Genomic DNA, 19,509 nt, shown 5'->3' with positions numbered 1-19,509 from the left:
CAGAATCCAGAATCATATAGAACACGCTTTCCTGGTACCTGAAACAGTAAAATGTTATCTCCACAACTTGATTTAATTATCATTAAAATAAAATAAAAAATTATGAACATTTCTTATCCAGGGAAATGTAAATTTTTATGGAAAGTGTAAAACAATTCTGTTTTCACTTAAAAATTATTTGACTAGGAAACTCAGAGGAAATGAAAACATTTTCATAATAAAATTAAATTAGAACTCAGTAATTACTATTTTATGTATAACAGATGAAGCGGACTCTATGAAATTAATATATGCCACCATCAGCCTTACATGGATAATTACACTTTTATTGATCCATTAAACCCAGAAGGTTTTAATAACATATTTAAAAGGTTATTATTTACTTAGTAACCATGAGCTTAGCATAGCACGGATACAGATAAGTAAATGAAATATCGTTTGACTGCCCAGTAAAAGTGATGAATAAAACAATATGAGAACTAAGCCCGTTACGTGTGTATGCAGATGTCACTGTAGCTTGTTGAAACTCGCTGCTGTTGGTGAGTGGTGGTCACAGGGAGACAAAGGACTCCTGCCAAACAATTTCAGCAGACAAAGGAAAGACACCCATATGAACACTACCGAAAGACCACATACACAGTAGTTCCCACATAAATCTGCTGTATCCTCAGTAAAATAAATCCCCTTAGAAAAATCCTGTCTGCCAATGAACTGCACAAAATAAGCTACATATGGTTCCAAAATCTTTCATCGTGGGTGAGTTAGTAAGAATCCCATACTACTTGCGTTCTTCAGACTTACCACCAATGAGCAGAAACTAACATAAAGATGTAAGGTATGCCACTTCCTCCATATATGGCAGTTAGATCCTTACAAACTGGGGACAGGGAGGTGTCTACAAACTGCGTACTATAATTGCTGTTATTAACCTTGAAAAACAACCATCACTGAAATGTTAGTCTTGTTTGAGCATTAAAAGCTTAGAAGTAATGTACTAATTCATATGACATCCACACAGTGTGCTTTATTGCAAGTAGAGGAAAGCCAAACCAGGATTCACTCAGAGTGAAGAAGAGCAGGTAATGTGTAGAGAAACAGCACTACTTATCACAGACAGCACCCAAAGGAAGTATTCAAAAGCATTTGCGATGGACAATAGAGGGCCCAGCTTCCTCATATTCATCCCTACTAATCCACATTTGCTGGAAAGTGGAGAGTGATGCCAATATTGAACCCCCAATCCAGACAGAGTATTTACGTTCTGGTGGTGCAATCATCTAGAAGAGAAGTGTGATCTGTCATAAGTAAAGTGGCAATTGGATAACACAGTAACATCTCTTTGGATGAAATAACTAGGTGAAAGGCATTGTTCCAATGCAACTCTAATGAAATAAGCCATCTGAGGGGCAGAAAGGCTGAGAGGCTTTCTGCCTTCCAGCTCTAGTCAGTAGAGATTACCATCAGCAGATGAATAAGTAGCAGCCCACAAAATATCAACCAAAATTTCACAAACGAGAAAGAATTTCAAATTTAGGAGACCAATATAATTTGATCATAAATAAACACTTTCACAGGTGGTCCAGGGTTTTTTTTTGTTTAAGGACAAAGTAGTTCTTTAAATAAAGAGCAAACAAAAAACCTCTGGACATACCAGCCTTGTATCCCTAGCTAGATGCTAGACATTGGGCTGCTTCCCCATTTAGTCAGTGCTAAAATGCATTAGCTCTCCTATACTTTAATTACTTAACTAAATTTCAAATTTATTAGTGAACAGTTAGCCTACTACTGAAATTTCTTTCATTCTTTTCACTGTTAATGGCTTTCACTGATAGCTAAACTTGGAAGCCTATGATATTCCCAGTAACTTCTCAAGTTGCTCATCTGCCCATTGGTATTTTCAGTTCTATCCTCTCAAATTCTTCTTTCAATCCTGCTTTAGCTGGTGTAAGGAACAGAGGGATAAGGCCACCTGTCCACACCCTCCTACCATAATGACTCCTGATGCAAGACCTGAGCACTCAATCACAAACATTTTAAATTTGCTTATAGGACATAATTTTCCAACAAAAGAAGGGTAAGCACTAAAAATTACCTTAATCTTCATGGTACTTGGAGCCAAAGCTGTGATCTCTTTCTGCATACGGTCACCAATACCAGGATACATTGTGGTTCCTCCAGAGAGTACATTGTTGGCATATAGATCCTTACGGATGTCAATATCACATTTCATAATGCTGTTGTATGTAGTTTCGTGGATACCTGCAGACTCCATCCCTGTGTGGAAAAGAAGTTTTCACCATGTTATTTCTTTTTGTCCCTGACTTTTTATTATCGTTAAACTGGAAAATAAAAGGAAAACTCACTAATCCAAGCTTATTTCCCTCATCTATCTTCCTTAACAAGACTCCAGAAGTTATGGAATAGCTTCAGATAGGAAGGAGACTGAGGAAATCTTGAGTCCCATAACCCATTTGTGACAATAACCATCCTTTAGCATCAACCGCAATCCTTACTACACTTCTGGTAAAGAAATTCCACTATTGAAGGGAATTTCTGTAAATCTCACTCCTGTCCAAATACAGAACTTGGAGCTATGTTAATGCTTGGATAGTTTGATTTTCACATAGAAGCGTGGCTAGCTTTGCTGCTCAGTACAACGGAAACAGTGCCAAATTGCCTACAGCCATTTTACTGGGTTCTCATGAGTGCAGTCTAAGTGGGAAGTGGGAAATTAGTGAGAGCAGGATGAGTTACTACATGAAGTGCCAACATCCACTGAGAGAATGGGAATTTTAACACTACAGATAAAACTACTGGAAAATAAAGTTTGGTTTTATATTATTTATTTATTTAAAGATTTACTCAGAGATTAATATAAGAAAATGATAATCCAGATGCTACTTCTGTTTAAAAACATTATCAGCACTGTGCGGTTATAGATCAGCCAAGATAAAAAGCACTGATCTTTCAACAGTCCTCCAAACATCATCTTAAAACTTCTACTGCATTCATAAAAGTTTGAAACTGCCTTAAAATTCTCGTACTCCAAAAGAACAGAGATCTTTCTGAAGCAACTTCTAAAGAACAAAATAACCCAACAGAAGCTGCACGTTTCTAAGGACATCTGAGGACAAACATCTAGGATCCTACAGCTGTGAAAGTTTCCTGTACTTTCTGACAAACCACACTTTGTTTTATTCTGCTAAGTCCCTAGAAAGAAATGTCCTGCCTCACCTATAAAGGATGGCTGGAAGAGAGTTTCTGGGCATCGGAATCGTTCATTTCCAATGGTGATGACTTGTCCATCAGGAAGCTCATAGCTCTTTTCAAGAGAGGAGGAGGAAGCAGCAGTTGCCATTTCATTTTCAAAATCTAAAGCCACATAACAAAGCTTCTCCTTTACATCCCTCACAATCTCCCGTTCCGCTGCAGAGAGTAAGTTTTTAATCAACATACAGTGCAACAGATTAAATACAGACATTCTCATGCACAGTTCCTTAGGGCCACGGTGGCCAAACAGTCCATTGGATTCTGATCTCCCTGCCATCTTAACTAGATTACTTCTTGTTTGCATTACCAAATTTCTCTCATCTGCTGATAAAGATGTATTGTGTTACTGAATACTGTAAAGATCAATTTTTACATTTTGTGTGCCAAAACTTTGATCAAATCTCCAGAGGTTCATCTATTACCTTATTATATTATCATCTATTAGCTTATTTTATCTATTACCTATTATCTATGGAACAGATACGATCTCCAACAACCAGTTAAATTTCTCAATGACACAAGATTTCCCAACAAAGTGGTAACCATGTCCTTGAGCTCAATAGATATGCTGCAAGGCACAGCCAGAAGAATTCTATTAGCTAAGCTAGAGATACGGTTTTTGATGCATATTGCCAGCATAATAAGACAACTACCAGAACAAATATAAGAAAAGTGCATGCAAAATACAGCTCATTACCAGTGGTGACAAAAGAATACCCTCTCTCTGTAAGGATCTTCATGAGATAGTCAGTCAGATCTCTGCCTGCAAGATCCAGCCTCATAATAGCATGGGGTAAGGCATAGCCCTCATAGATAGGTACATTGTGTGTGACACCATCCCCAGAATCCAAAACTATCCCTGAAAAGAGAAAGAAAAGAAGAAGCTGGATATTTTCCACTGATACAGATCCTCTACATTCCTCATATTCTAAAATGAAACACGCAGCAACAAATAAAGATGATCATCCAATCGCTTCTGGCATTTTTTATTACTAAAATAGCACACGTGAGATGAAATTGTTAGCTCAAACTAAGCAACCATGTCTGTGAAAAGACATGTAACATTCAGCAACTTGATTGTATTGTTCTCACTGAACGGATGCTAACAATAACGATCATATACGGAACCTTTCATTTCAGAAGACTGCTAGTGCTTCACAGACATGAAACAGTATATAAACTGCACATAAAAATCTGTCTGCCATTAAAAGAAATCATTCCATGTGGGAAAATGTAACCATGGTTTATCTGTCTGCAGATGAGTCAATTTCCTATTCAAGAATGGAAGTGAGTGTATGTTTTCCACTCAAAAAGAATAAAGCATTTCTGATATCAAATATGCATATAAAACAGTCCAATTTTAGACATGAAACAAGTATTTATAACAGGTTGTAATTCCTGTAGGCTGGTGATCTTTTTATATAGAATTATACTGTGACACCAGGCTACATAAACAGATGTATTTTAATTTTTCTCAAAGTATGTTAAGACTAAAAGGATACCAAACAGTAATTTATTGTCTTGATGTTTAATCTGATTCTAAGTAGCAATAAGAACAGAACTACATGCTAATTCTAGACCAGATGTGCTAATTAACAGCAGACATCAGGTTTGGTGATAGACATTCAATACTTAAATGAAATTTTGATTTAACCACTGAGCACTAATTATCTTGTATGGGGAATGGAGCTTGACAATACAAACAAGTATGAAGTAAGAAGGAAATGACAGGTATGGAACAACCCAGTTAAGATACAAACTATTCTCCAAGCTGTGCAACTAAGGGCAGTATCAAGTTGTATTATCCACCTGTTCACATTACTGAGTAGTAGTGACTTGATAATTTTAAGCAGAATAACACAAGGCCTATGCCCACACCCACCCTGAAGAGCAGAACAACCAAGAAGCACTTGCATGGAACTGTGGAAGGCATTTTTTTCTCCATATAGGTATTGATTCTTCTTAATAAACAGCTGGCATGCCACAGCAAAGGAGTGTGTACGCGCATAAGCAAAGGACAGGCAGACAACATGACTCTCCGACAGACTCACCAGTGGTTCTTCCAGAGGCATACAGAGACAGCACTGCCTGAATTGCTACATACATGGCTGGCACATTGAATGTCTCAAACATAATCTGTAATCAAGAATTCACAAATCTTTAGCAGCTACACTTAAAAGTATCCAAAGAGACAGCAGAACAACTCTTTCTGATGAGGTGCTGGAACTGGTTGCCCAGAGAGGTTGTTCCCTGGAGGTGCTTAAGGCCAGGTTGGATGGAGCCTTGGGTAGTGTGTTCTAGTACTTGATAGAGCAGTTGGAAACCCCGCCTGTGGCAGGGGGGTTGGAGCTTGATCCTTGAGGTCCCTTCCAATCAAAACCTATGATTTTTTTAAATTTTTTTAAGATATCTGTGGCTCTTCTATGAATAGCATGCCATATTTTCTTTAAGAATTCATATTAAAAAAAAAAATAAAAAATCACTGAAGTTGTTGGATATCTTTTAATGAACCTCAGACTAGATCAGGTTGCTACTGATAATATTCATTAAAGGCCATGACTCTGGATAACTTTTTTACCCCCCCAATGCAACAATGTAGCAATCCAAAGTATTTATATGTAAGTTAAAAATTCACAGAAACACAGCTGGAAAAAGAAAGGAATAATCCATTCTATTCCTAGCTCAAGGAAGACCTGACCATTCCTGGCACAGTTTTTGTTCTGTCTCAGAAATTCCTCTGCTAGTGCTTTCAGATTACGCTGGCAATCATATCTAGTGAAAGACGAACTTCAGGATTCTCTTGGTGCATAGCTAAAACCTCACCTGGTTTGGCTTAAGCCTATGTTACCTCATTCTGTCTCCAGCAAACATTTTTTTTCTCTTTATGGTGACCTTGGATATCAGAAGGTTCTTCACCAAGGCATAGAAGAGGCTCCCTAGGGCCCCAAGCTGTTGGAGTTCAAGAAGCATCTGGACAGTGTTCTCACAGAGTCTGATTTTTGGGTGGACCAGTTGGACTCAATGAAACTTGTGAGTCCTTTCCAACTTACGACATTCAATGTTCTATCATCTTGTCCCCCATCTCCTCTACCCTAAAAAGCTCCAACTCTTTTCAATTTCTATGTCAGATAATCTGCATTTTTTAATCAGAGCAGATGGAATATCTTTTTTTTATTCAGCATGGCTCCAGCCGGAAACAAACAGTAAAGGCTCACAGGGAAGTAGCAATATGGACAGCCATATGGGATTTATTCTTTCTTAAACTAATGCCACCTATCCCACGAAATGCCACTCCACCATTAATGGTACTACTATGATCACATCTCACCATCCCATTTGGGAAAAGCTCAGAGCCACTGGAATCAGGGAGTTACATTTAAACTTTGGATTTCATAAGCTAATGCCTTTGCCAGTGAAGTCTATTTTAGTGAAAAGTTTGCCGACAATTAAGGAATATATTAATTAGATATTTCACAGTTAATTGATGTAAAGAATTTAATCCATTAAGTAATAAACCGTAGGCCTCTAAACAGGATTTATCATTACAGCATTAATGACAAAGAAACAGTCCCAGACACGTCTAATGTATAAACCACACTTTCTGGTTGCCATAAACTAGGTTTTTCTTGTGTTTCGTTGTTGTGTGTTATCTCCCAGAAACGTGTGCTGTCAACCTCACTTCTTAATTAGAATATTTACACTGTACTTGAATGGATGCCTAATCTTTCTATTAAATATAAGCCAAATGTGTGCACAGAGGGAAGCTCGGAGCTACATTTGATTTTCCCATGTGATCTTACTTCCATATCTATATTTAAATCACATTTACTTCTAGTTACATCACTAGTCAAATACACAACACGGACTTCTGACCAGAAGGCTTTTCTAAAACTTTGAAAGTCTACTTACAGTAGATGCTAGCCTTAAGTGATTATCTTCCATATTAAGAAACCTGAACATCGAGGACTCTTATTCTATGGCTTCCTGTATGGTTTCCATGCAAAAATGATCTGCAGCACAGCATTTCCCAGGTGTGTGGTAGAGTCACCATCCCTGGCAGCATTCAAGAATAGACTAGATGTCACACTGAGTGACCTGGCCTAGAGCAGTGGCAGGCATGGTTTGACAGCCAGCCTGCGTGATCATAGTAGTCTTTCCAGCCTTACTAATTCCATGATTCCCAACTGGTAGCCCACCATACCTGAGTCATTTTTTCACGGTTGGCCTTGGGGTTCAATGGGGCCTCAGTCAGCAGCACAGGGTGTTCCTCTGGTGCAATGCGGAGCTCATTGTAGAAAGAATGATGCCAAATCTAAAATGAAAATCGCTTCAGAAAAGTGATCATGAAATTATTCCTTCTGTCCACAAAACACTACACAGGAAGATTTTCAAATATGGTCCTAATAGATTTTCTATAGACACAATAAAATAGAGAAAAAGCATGCAAGAGTGAAGCTGCCAAACATTGCTCTGTTTTATTAACCAAAACCACTGGGTTTTTACCATATTGAACAACAGAATATGACCTACACAAGGGAGCCCTGCCAGCCAGGATTCCCCCACACAGATGATGGATCATCCTCTCTGAATGGGAGCACTGCTGCATTTCCAGCCTCATTGCCCTGACACTGGAGCTGAGCCGAGCACTGAACTGCCAGTTCTGGAGAGATTTCTCCACTTCAAGCTGCGTGGAGGCTGAGATCCAGTTGTAAGCCATTGCCAAGACAGTCTGTATAAATCTAATTATTTCCGCAGAAATGAAAAGTTGTTTTTGCCTCATCTATTTCATACTGTAAGCCCTGAATCAAACTGCCACTGATTCCAAGTAACTGCATTTCTCAGTTTCTGTGAATCACTGTAGTGTTGTTCACATTGGGAGGTGTTACCTGTACCAACAGTGCTGACTTTGACTGTTCTCCTGACCCATCAAGACTCTTTTTGTGTGAGGACTGACTATGAAGAACTCAAGGGATTATTTTCTTGATGTCAGCTCAAAGAGAGATTGTTTTGTACCATGATGAAATATTTTTTTTATCTTCTCATGTAATTCTTTTCTCCACTTCTTTATTTCCTCCATCTTTTTAATCACATTCCAACTTTATCCAACATAATGAACTTATTTCTAAGCACAAAGCATCAGCTTCATGGTCAAGTGTACTTGATTAATCTCTTAAAAAGTACTACTAGGTTCCAGAATGAGCTTAAGCAGAAAAAAAAGATCTTATCTAAAGCCAGAGCACCTACAAAATCATCAGCTGCTCAATGCTGGAATTACTTATTAAAGAAATTATCACCTCCTAGAAAAAAAACACATACCATCTCAGCCACTTAAAGTGTAAACCCAGATGTTTCCCGAACTGGGACTTGGGGCACAGGCCATTTCCACTTGGAGGTTGTAGCAATTGGACAGAATGGGAGAGGCTTTACAACAGCGGTGTGGTGACAGAAGGACTGGTGTGATAGAAAGGTGCTATAAAGGAAGGGAAAAAGACTGCTCACCCATATCAGAAGATCCCAGGTTTGCAGGGGAAAGCTTCACCAAGGAGGGATCTCCAAAAAGAGATCCTTCCCCAGTGGCAGTCAGCCCTTAAATGAGGTCTAAGAGAGGTGCAGCCAGGCTGCATCTCTTCCAGTCACACAGCTGAATTGCCTTCACCTGTGCTCCCAGGTCTGACTGGGTTCTTTCCACAGGTGCTCAATCAGTGCTTCAGGCCAGGACTCAGCAGTTATCATACAAAGCTTTAGAAAACAAAGTCAGAATAATGTTGAACAAAACAAGGGAATCAGTAAAATAAAGAACAATATATGCCATACATAAGGAGAAGGAAAACAGCTCAACTTCAGATAGGAAAGAAGAGAAGGAGTTGTGCATAATAAACAATGCACTGAAGATTTCAACAGTGTTAGTAAGGATGGACCCCGCTGAAACTTCTGGCATTTTGCAAGTTTTTCTTCCATCCCAGGCAGGAGTAGGTGCTGCAGGGACCATTAGATTTGATCTAATGATAACAATAGTGGATAATGATATTCCACAAGAAATGAGAATGGTCCCCTGTTAATTTCAACAGGTGACAGGAATTAAATTTAAACAGCAGGCAGAACAGCTAAGAGAAATTACTGAAGAGGGATTATTCCAACGCTTAAGCATTTACATAGCTATCAGGGCCGGAAATCTCCCCACTCTAACTCTTCCCCTCCCATGTGCTGCCAGCTCGGTTGCTGCAAACAAATTAACAATGATGTACAAAGCCCCGTGTTATTATCCAGTGAAAAACAGAACAGTCCCAATTTGAATATTGTGAACTGAAGCACACCAGAAGAAGAATGCTTCGCTTCATTGCCTACATGTTCTGTTCCTGATTCACACAGATGCCTGGGCGGCCCGCAGCATCCCCACCCGTGCTCCCCCTCACACACACTCATCCTTACTCATTCACTCAACCCAGTCTTTAGGTGACCTCCTCTTATTGTCCTGAGTGCATGGCTGGGCACTACACTGTTATGCCTTTGTTCAATTTTTTTTGGCACATTCCCCAGCAATTTCCTTGTTTCTTCTATAGTGCAGCACTTTAGATAGCCTGCTCCAGCATCGAGCATTACCCAGAAAGCAAAGACCAGCACGTGCTCTACCACAGGACAGATTTGGTTGCAGAGACAAATCACTGAGAGTAAGTAAACTTTTTCACTCAACACAGAGAGCAAGAAAATTATCAGGAAGAACATTATAACGAGAATTATATTCCCATCTATTCTACACTACAGAAATGAAGCAAGGTACCTTCCCAGGTAGCAGCAAAATAATGAAATGCAAACACTATGCTTCCATCTAGAGGAGTAGGTGGGCAATTCACATCCAGAAATGAAGCTGGGAACTCCCATTGCTTCCATGATAACTTTAGTCTGTTCACCTGGTACACCCCACACTACTGGTGTGGGTTTGTGTCTGTGACACCACAGCTGAGTTATGTGAGAACACACAGCTGAGTTGTTGCCCTGCCCTTAAGCAGACACAGAGCACTCCCACAGACTCAGGTGCTCCCTGCAAAGACCAGTATGCATGCAATATGAGAAGGACTTTGCGCAGTTAAGAGTGCTGCACTGCCATGCCTGCTTATGGGCACCCTCAGCAGGGCACTGCACTGCACCCTTCTGCTGCCCAAATGCCAGGAATGCAGCGTCCGGCAGGGAATACAGCAGCTTCATCACCACACAGGTATAAGAGCTCACTGGAATCAGCAATGGGAAAACATGCTCCAGGGAAAAAGTCCCCTGCTTAGAGAGCTGGTACAGGGATGGGAAGCACAATCTGGTCTTTGTGCAGTAATTGCCAGTGAGTGCATTCTACGCAATACAAAACATGGGCGTCATCTATGGCCCATTCATGTAGTCAGGTACTGAGGAGGGAAAATCATCCCACCACCTCACAGGTTTCAAACCCAGCTGAAGTAACCTTCCTTTATGTTTCTGTTACACCTCTGATGAACTGCAACCTGAGTGTCTCTAACTTTAGCCAATTCCAATCACGTCATACCAAGTTCTGTTTCAGTTTGAACTTCAGGACTGAAAATATGTATAAAGTACTTGTCTAACATACCACAAATACCTGAAGAAAAACATTTACTTTTTAAAACATCTCCAACAGTGCCAAGGCCTTATGAGTACTGGACTCCTGTACTAGTACACTGCACCATCCTTTCAGCTATACTGAGATTTCTTGATTCCTTTGAGGACTTCCTTTGGTTTGCAATAATGGCAAATTCTTTGTCTTTGGTGTTGCATTACATTAAAAGTAAACACCCACCTTTTCCATGTCGTCCCAGTTGGTGATAATTCCATGCTCAATGGGGTACTTCAGTGTCAGGATCCCTCTTTTACTTTGCGCTTCATCCCCTACATAGCTGTCTTTTTGACCCATTCCAACCATAACACCCTGCAAAGTATATTGTTCTGCTATTAGTGCAGTGTATCATGCACAGTAAAAAGAATATTGTCGAAACCTCACGTGAAACACTGTACTTAGTACTGCTACAGTCAGTCCACAACATACTTCACAAAGCCAGACTAAAATGTGAATTTATTGGTAACCACTGACTGTACCAACTCCCTCAATAAACCCTCCAGGAAGCCCAGCACAGCTTCAGAAATGAAGCTGGGGATCTTGCACCACGCACAGTAAATGCCTGTGTAGAAGCAAAGTCTAGGAAGACCCCAGTAAACCCACGGTATCTCCAGGAGAGGTGAGTACTTCAACCTCACAAAGATATACTTGAAATGAATTGCAGATGAAAAGGAGAGAAGTTGGTTTTGGCTCTGAAGATGTACTTCATATATTTGCTTGCACTTTGTGTCCAAGAATTTCCACTACTGCCTTTCAGTGGTGAGATCGCTCCTTGCCAGTAGACCACTTAACAATGCAGGTAAAATAGGTAAAATAATAAACATTCAACTTTGAAAATCTATATTAATTAATGCTCTTTGTGAAACATATACAAGAGATTTTGTAAAAGAAAACTAACGTGTCAAATAATAGTTTTATTAACTTTATCATACTTGCATTAGGAAGTCCAGCATTCTTTCTCTAAATATAACAAGACGCTGGGTACAATATTATTCAGCAAATAGTAAATATATAGATATATATTTAATTTTGTCATGGATAATAATGCAGTCACTGAAATGTTTCTCTGTGCAAAATGACACGCCAGCTCCAATCACAATTAAAAGCCAGTGAACAGTTCTAGAGGTTAAAGAATGGACATGCTTTCAACAATTGACATTTAAACTTCAATAACTCATAGAGGTGTTCAAAACACATTCATTAAAAAGCTTAATATTTTATGCCTGTCTAAACAGGCTTATTCAATGTGGCAAAAGAAGACAGAGAACTTCAGGGAAAGGGGTTATACACCTCAGAAAATTAAAATCTGACTCAGATAAGAACAAAATCAATGAAAACTGGCAACTTCTAATTTTAAAGGAACGGTTAGAAAACTAATTAAGCAAGCAAGACCTTTTTCAAGTTCAAGAAAAATCACATACATCTTTTCTAGCCTTGCTGGAGTTAAGAGATGCGGTAGAGATCTTTTTCAGACATTTAATGGGCACTGCTATTGTTTAATGGAACAATAAAAGGACCATACCACTATTATTCATTTGGTTTCCTGTGTTAGCATCGTTCTGTCTTTTATGTTTGTATTGATATAGCAACTTTTTTGGGTTTTCCTCCCACAAGACACCTCCACATTATTAAAACATTCATGTTCTTCTACAGTCAACGTTTTATAGTTGAAGAATACCTTTTCCCAAGTATTCGGAAGCCCATTGTATAAATGATATGCAGATCAATTCCCACAAAGACGAATAGGAGATTCACCTGAGTAATCCTTTATCACTGCCATAAGTCTCACAAATACGAGCAGGCAGCACTTCCATTTTGATACCAACAAACCTGATGTCGGGGGCGTCCAACGATGGATGGAAACACAGCTCTTGGAGCATCATCTCCTGCAAACCCAGCTTTGCAAAGCCCAGACCCATTGTCACAAACAAGGGCAGTGGTTTCATCATCATCACACATAGTGCCTCAGTTTGGGCTGAAAAATAGTAATTTGAAAGAGTTGGGGGGAGTAGATGGAAGGGAATAGGACAGAAACAATTCTCCATCTTTAAGACAGAATACTGCTGTACAGAAAAAATGATTTTAGAAAATAACAAAACTAACTACCAAACTCTATGCTAAAGGCTTAGTTCTGGAAAACACACTAAGTATCCACATAAATTTCAGCTTGAATGAATTTTAGTGAACCAAGCTATCAAGGGCTAATTCAGCCTCCATTTCCAAAAGGGAAATCTCTGACATCTCTGTGAAGATGGGTTCAGCTATCGAGTACACATTCAGCCCTACATGGACTTCAGCAAGCATAACTCCATCTCTTCCAAAGCTGAATTACCTTCTAGAAATCACATTTGTTAAAAATGAATTAATCATATGCACCCACCAGTTACAACATTAGTGCTTAAGTGGTAAATTAGAACTCCTGAACATGAACTCTTTCAAATGCTGCTTTTGTTCCCTCTAATGGCATTTTCAGTTTTGCCTTTTTCCCAGAAGGCCACCATTAATCTGAAGGAACAACTAAAAATAACCCCCACAGAAACTTTAGGAAAGTGTCCGCTGTGTTTTTAAATGACAGCTACTCTGTAACGTTAAGTGCTGGTGAGAGGACCTGTTCCATACTTGTAATGGTAAATATCTTATCAAAGCAGCTATTCTGGGACATAGAACAAGCTGTGGCTGGCAGAGCCAGCCAAAATCAACACAACCACAGCAGTTGGCCAACACATCAGGCAGTGTCCTGAACTCACTGAAATCCATGGCAGAACTCCCACCGAGGGAGGGCCTGAATTTCACCAAGACTTCTCTTTCAGACTCTTTGTTTATTTTTAGGGCTGTAAGACCACCTCTTTAGGTAGTCAAGAGAGAAGTATTGCACTTTTCCTTTTCTGGCAACTTCATTCAGTGAGGAAGAGAACTTTAAGAACAAGAAAGGAATGATCAAGAAAACAGAACTTATCCCACTAGGTCTTCAAACAAGTATGAGACTTTGGATGGCATTTCAGTTCCATTTAAGCAAGTGCCATGCACAGGGGCAGCTGTGAGCACTGGCTGAGCAGACAGGAACATTTGCATTTATCCTAGAACCAATTGGGTCTGCCTGATCTGTGGGGCTTAAAAAGGCCTCATGCTCTTCAGAGGGCCACTGCAATAATACTGAAGTCCTTGGATATTTAAAAACAAGGTTTTCTCACAGCAGACATTGATTGTGCACTGATAGGATTCTCTGCCCCTTCTGCATCAAAAGAATAATGAAGGTCCTGGTGTTCACTCCTTCCCCATAGGCTTTATGGAGTAAGATCACAACATATGATTGATTAGAACTCTACTAAATGAAATGGAAGCATAATTTAAATACATGATAATGCAGTTATTATAAAATAATAATAATCACTTTAATTGAAGTTGATATGCATGTGACTCAAAGATTCATTTGCTCATAAAGAAGCTGAATATTTCTAACATGTTTGCTTATAGCTTTAACTTAGGAATGTTTAAACATTAGTTCCAGCAGGTGGTATTTAAGAATCTTCATCCACACTGCCGCAAGCCTTTACTTACTTCCAAAATCCTAACGAAAAGCCTTTGAAAAATGCAATAAACATCTTCTAGCATTATCCATCTTTACAGAACTGTATCCAGACTTCGATTCCATCAATGCGAGCCTGAACCGAAGCAACTTTAGTTCCTAAATACAAGAACTACATCAGATGAAATGCTACAATTTCAAATAAGAGAAGTTAGAAGTAGAGAGATTCTTCACAGCTCTGATAGTTCAGCACTGATAGTTGGTTCCAAAGGCTGGGTACAACAAAGATTAATCCCCAAGGAGAAAAAGTAATATTCCCATTCACTCTCGTGTACAGCACCTTATGTGCAACTGTGAATGGAAAAATAATGTCAGTTGCAACCATTCCCAGAGAAACAAAATTCACAGTGAAACCCCAGTTCATCTCTACAAGCTAAATTTCAGAGTGCCAGCAGTTCTTCAGCTGGTACTTATACTCAGTATTGGTTAGATTCCAGACAAGTCACTGAAACTTGCTAATAAAATTAATTTGTTCGTTTCATGCTTAAAAATAAAATAGTAATGACCTTGCAATACTTATCATTACTTAGTCATAAGGTAAATGTTAGAGTACTACTTAAATACACAAAAACATTCAATGACAGTCATGCTTTGCAGCTGCTGTTTAATATTAAACAGAATAACATTATTCTGTTTAACAAACAGAAAACTTCCTATTTGTTTTTATTTGTTCCCACATAATGCCTGATGTCCAGAGAGCACTATTAAAGTTCTAAATTGTACAGCATGTTCTGCATTTTGTATGCATATCTAGCACTTGTCAAATAAGAGTCCTTGTTGTCTATGCTGTTTCAGAATTGACAAAGGACAGATGCCTGAACCATCTAATTCCCTCAAACTCTTGTGAATGCCTTCCCCACATCCATCCTCCCCTGCCCCTCAGTGAGTCGACCAAGCGTAGGTAACACTGAAATTAATACAGCCATCCATTCTCAAGACAGCACTCCTTTAGTAAAATACAAAGTGTTTAGTCCTTTAGCACAAAATGCTGTGAGAAAACTGAATGTGATGGAATACATTCACCTTGTGCTTCATCCTGGTTTGTGTCACAGCTGCTCATAACTATCTGTTCAGCCTGTACATATAGATTCTTCCGGGCTTCAGACAAAGACGGTTCCACTGTATACCACTAATCTTTCCAGTGATGAGAAGCATCTACATGTCCTTACAATCACACAGTAAAACCTGAACTGCCTTACACTACGAGTCCTGGAATTCCTTCAATGGCTGAGGCAAAGAAGGCATCCAGAAGCACATTTTGGTAATAAGCAAGTGTACACACATCCACCAGAAGGTCTCAAACAAAGTGAAAAGAAGCGTTAAAATCATCAGCTGTTAACAGGAGAAGCACTCAGGGAGTACCTACCTGGGAAACGGTGATGGTCTGTAAAAGCACCTTCGTAAATGAAGTGATCTCACCTTCCATTACATTTATAACAGCTTCAGGAATGGAGTTCACAGAATATCTACATGTGTCAAGCCATTTTTGGAAACCCTTTTTTTCAGTTTGTGCTTATCACTGTGACAGCACAAAGGCCTCAATAAATTAGGGCAGGATTTCCATTACCTCTGAATCCCCTCCCACTTGCTAACTTGCCATGCCTCACGAGAAAGGATTTTTATTTTCATTAAGCCCCCGTGAAGACAAAAGCCCTCACACCAGATGAACAAGACTGGAAGGTTCTCAGGTCCAGCATTGTCACTGGAAACCATTCTACTTTTTTATAACACAAATACCTAAGAATAGCTCGTTATCATTCTTGTTAGCAGCCATCCTGAAGCAGGAGAAGTCTTGCTATGTACAGTTCTCACGTTTCAACTGTACTTGATGTTTGTTTGTGTGGCGCAAAGACTGAAAATAGCTGACTTATCTCAGAATTTCAGTGACACCGGGCTTAAAACAGGGACTGAATCAGCAATAAGCCATCCAAAAGAGATGAGCAGTAATTATTTCACACACAAAAAAGAAAAGATATCAGCTACATTGGAATATACCAGATTGGGAATCCAGACCTTTAGTAGACTAAGATATATTACAGAATCACCGTAAGAGGAAAGTTTCTAGGCTTTACCTTCATTACCTAGATAATTAAAGCCAGTGATACTTCCCATTCCACATCACAAAAGCAAACTTCAGATATAATTCAGTAAATGTTAACCCTGCAAACATCAGCTCTCAACCAATCCCCCTTTCTCCCACCATGTGACCATGCACAGTAGAAGACAGCATATACAGAAATCCTTGTAACACAGGCAGATAATTTACTTATCTGTAAAGTACAAGTCTTATCTTGTAAAACTGATGGAAACCTTCAATTTTCATATTAATTATCTTTTCCCACAATATTTTAGTCTAGTTAAGAGAACAAATGGTCATTTCTTTTTGTGACTTTATGCCTACTCTCATAGACTTGGCTTATTTTGAATGCATCTCCATTTCATACAGGTATGAATGGAAACACAGACAGAACAAACAATCAACAGAACCAACATTCTAGCTTCTAGTCACCACAGCCTTTGCAAATAACCTGGTTTAGTACCTACAGAAACTGAGTGCAAATCCTCTGCTTTTCATAGCCTACCAATTGAAAATGCAACCACTCCTCATTTGTAATGCAAAGGATGTAAAATATGTAGGACCATAGGTTTATAAGCCTGAAGTTCATCTGTTGAGCAGCTAAGTCCCATTTGGCCATAAGACAGACATTAACTGAAACCCATCAAGACTACACGGAGTGGAAGTAAATTTAAACAAACGAAAGTTACAGAAATTATAACTCTGAAATGACAATAAAGGAGTATAAGAAGCTTAAGACATTTCTTCATGCCAATTCTCAATCCAGACTGAAGCATATACTTCACCTTACCATATTACCACATACAGACCTGTGTACATTGAAACAGCCAATGCAAACTATAAAGGCTTAATATGGCCAAAGAACATTGACTTAAGGTTATTTTTTGAATGAAAATAAAAAGAAATCAAAATCCAGTTCTTCTTTCTTTATTGCACTCTTTAGAACTCCCTGTTGTAACCAAGAAGCCAATAGACAGTAATAGCTGAATATTCCTTTAAAATGTATAGTTCAACTCTTAAAATAAAATTTATTTAGAAAAGATATCATTTACAACCCATTCAGTAGTAATCATTCATTATGTACTCACAAGCAATATTAAATAACTTGTATGCAGCAGTTTCTTTATAGGGCGAACGAGGGCAATATTTTCTCCTTAGCAAATATAATACCCCACTATTAAAGAGCAATTCAAGTCAACTTTGGGACAACTGTGATATACATAAATTTCTTACATGAAGCTCAAGATTCATATAGTGTAACAAGAATATATACAACTGTGTCCAGTGCATAGCTTAACAGCAGCATGTGAAAAATCTATTATCTCGAATTGGCACACCATTACCTATAAGAAAATAATTTACTCAGAAAATGCAGTGTACTCAGAGAACACCAGTGAGGCACAATAAAACAATAAGATGTAGTGTAACCAGGTATGTAAGGAATAAATAGCGGGATTTTGCTCTGGAGGTCAGCAGCTTAGAACAGGTAAGACTTCGTCCTCGAAGCCATCTTCTGAAGGAAAGGGCTCCTCTTTTCACCTGGTTAGGAAACAAACAAAGTGTTCATAAATATGTAAGAAGCAATTCCACTGTAACCTAGACTCTGTAAACCTTCTAAGTCTGACACAGCAGAGGACATAAACATGATTTAAAGGTAAAAGAAAACAGCATTAATAAAGGGAAATATGAACAAACAAAGTATTCGTATGCTGTGTAATTACATAAGCATACTAGAGACAAATACATAATTGTATGCATATAAACTTTATTTAATGGCCTGATATGTAATCAAATTAAATTTATAGGTCACTCATATTTTGGTCTGAACACATGTAACGTGTAATGTGGCACGTTTTGCACAGCTATCTGTTTTTGACTCACCATCCACTACCCAAATAGAATGATTTTTTTCATCACCTACTTTGCTGTGTTGAGTGGACCCCACTGTAGCCTACACATCCCATGATATGTAACACAATAAAAGTGTGCTTCAGTCAGCATTTTGGATTAACGGCAGATTAAACAAGAAGCTGCTTTGTGCCAGCATTTACATACAACGAGGATAACCCACAGTCAGCAATTCCCAGAAACTCAGAAGGAAAATGTGCACTCCAAGAATGAACAAAAGAGACAGAGGTAAAGCAGAGAAAGACCAGATAAAGGAAGAGTAGCATGAAAGAAAATAATGAACTGTGATGCCTTCAGTCCTATCTGCAATTAACAGACAACATATGTACCACTTAAGCAGCCTATAATATGGGGTTTTTAAAAGCATGTAATTTACTTACCTTTCTTACAGTAACGTGTTCACTAGGATTGATGATTAAAGCTTCCCTTTCCTCTTCGGTTTCCATTCGAACAGTGTATTCACTAGGTACAGACCTGTAACTACTGACTTCAACTCTAGAGGAAAGTTAAAGGAATACAGAATTGGAACTGGATTAAAGAACTGCCTGCTCTTCCAAAATACCAAATTCATATTAAAAAACAAAACAAAACAACATATTGTACATTTAAATTACTGGAGGGAGCTCCGTATAAAAAGCAGTAAGACTCCGAGAATGATGGCAACATAAGCTATTTGCAAACTACTCTCAGGGTGTTCACAGAATCACAGAATCATAGGGGTTGGAGGGGACCTCCAGAGATCATTGAGTCCAACCCCCCTGCCAAAGCAGGTTCCCTATGCCAGGTCACACAGGTAGGCATCCAGGCAGGTCTTGAATATCTCCAGAGAAGGAGACTCCACAACCCCCCTGGGCAGCCTGTTCCAGTGCTCCGTCACCCTCACCGTAAAGAGGTTCTTGTGCACATTCATGTGGAACTTCCTATGCTCCATTTTCTGGCCATTTCCCCTTGTCCTGTCTCCACACACTGCTGAAAAGAGTCTGGCCTCATCACTTTGCCCCCCACACCTCAGATATTTATAGACCTGGATCAGGTCCCCTCTCAGTCTTC

General features: G+C 39.0%; 2 protein-coding genes across 7 annotated transcripts in view; both read right to left on the bottom strand.

The window, feature by feature from the left end:
- Positions 1-402: 402 nt before the first annotated feature.
- Positions 403-12,847, bottom strand: LOC140252514 (actin, alpha cardiac muscle 1-like). Of its 4 annotated transcripts, none has more exons than XM_072337341.1 (7): positions 12,719-12,847; positions 11,072-11,200; positions 7,472-7,582; positions 5,322-5,406; positions 3,968-4,129; positions 2,093-2,274; positions 403-1,277 (listed from the first exon to the last, which is right to left on the bottom strand). In XM_072337341.1, exons 1-7 carry the CDS (start codon positions 12,845-12,847, stop codon positions 1,134-1,136), a joined length of 942 nt encoding a protein of 313 aa, XP_072193442.1. In that variant the 3' UTR covers positions 403-1,133. The 4 variants fall into 4 exon arrangements, with proteins under 4 accessions (XP_072193442.1, XP_072193441.1, XP_072193443.1 ...); XM_072337340.1 differs by lacking the exon at positions 7,472-7,582 and adding an exon at positions 3,235-3,426; XM_072337342.1 differs by lacking the exons at positions 11,072-11,200; positions 12,719-12,847 and adding exons at positions 3,235-3,426; positions 8,770-8,854.
- Positions 12,848-17,457: 4,610 nt separating this feature from the next.
- The window catches only part of LOC140253657 (uncharacterized), a 42,843-nt gene continuing 40,791 nt past the window's right edge, over positions 17,458-19,509 (bottom strand). For all 3 annotated transcript variants that reach the window (XM_072339411.1, XM_072339413.1, XM_072339412.1), the window contains exons 28-29: positions 18,840-18,954; positions 17,458-18,090 (exon numbers count right to left, since the gene is read on the bottom strand). In XM_072339411.1, the coding sequence (XP_072195512.1) occupies positions 17,932-18,090; positions 18,840-18,954 (274 nt within the window). In that variant the 3' untranslated portion in view covers positions 17,458-17,931. The remainder of the gene's footprint in view (positions 18,091-18,839; positions 18,955-19,509) is intronic.

This window comes from Excalfactoria chinensis, chromosome 5 (genome assembly GCF_039878825.1).
Source record: "Excalfactoria chinensis isolate bCotChi1 chromosome 5, bCotChi1.hap2, whole genome shotgun sequence".
Classification (NCBI taxonomy): domain Eukaryota; kingdom Metazoa; phylum Chordata; class Aves; order Galliformes; family Phasianidae; genus Excalfactoria; species Excalfactoria chinensis.
This window is presented reverse-complemented; position numbering and strand designations above follow the sequence as displayed.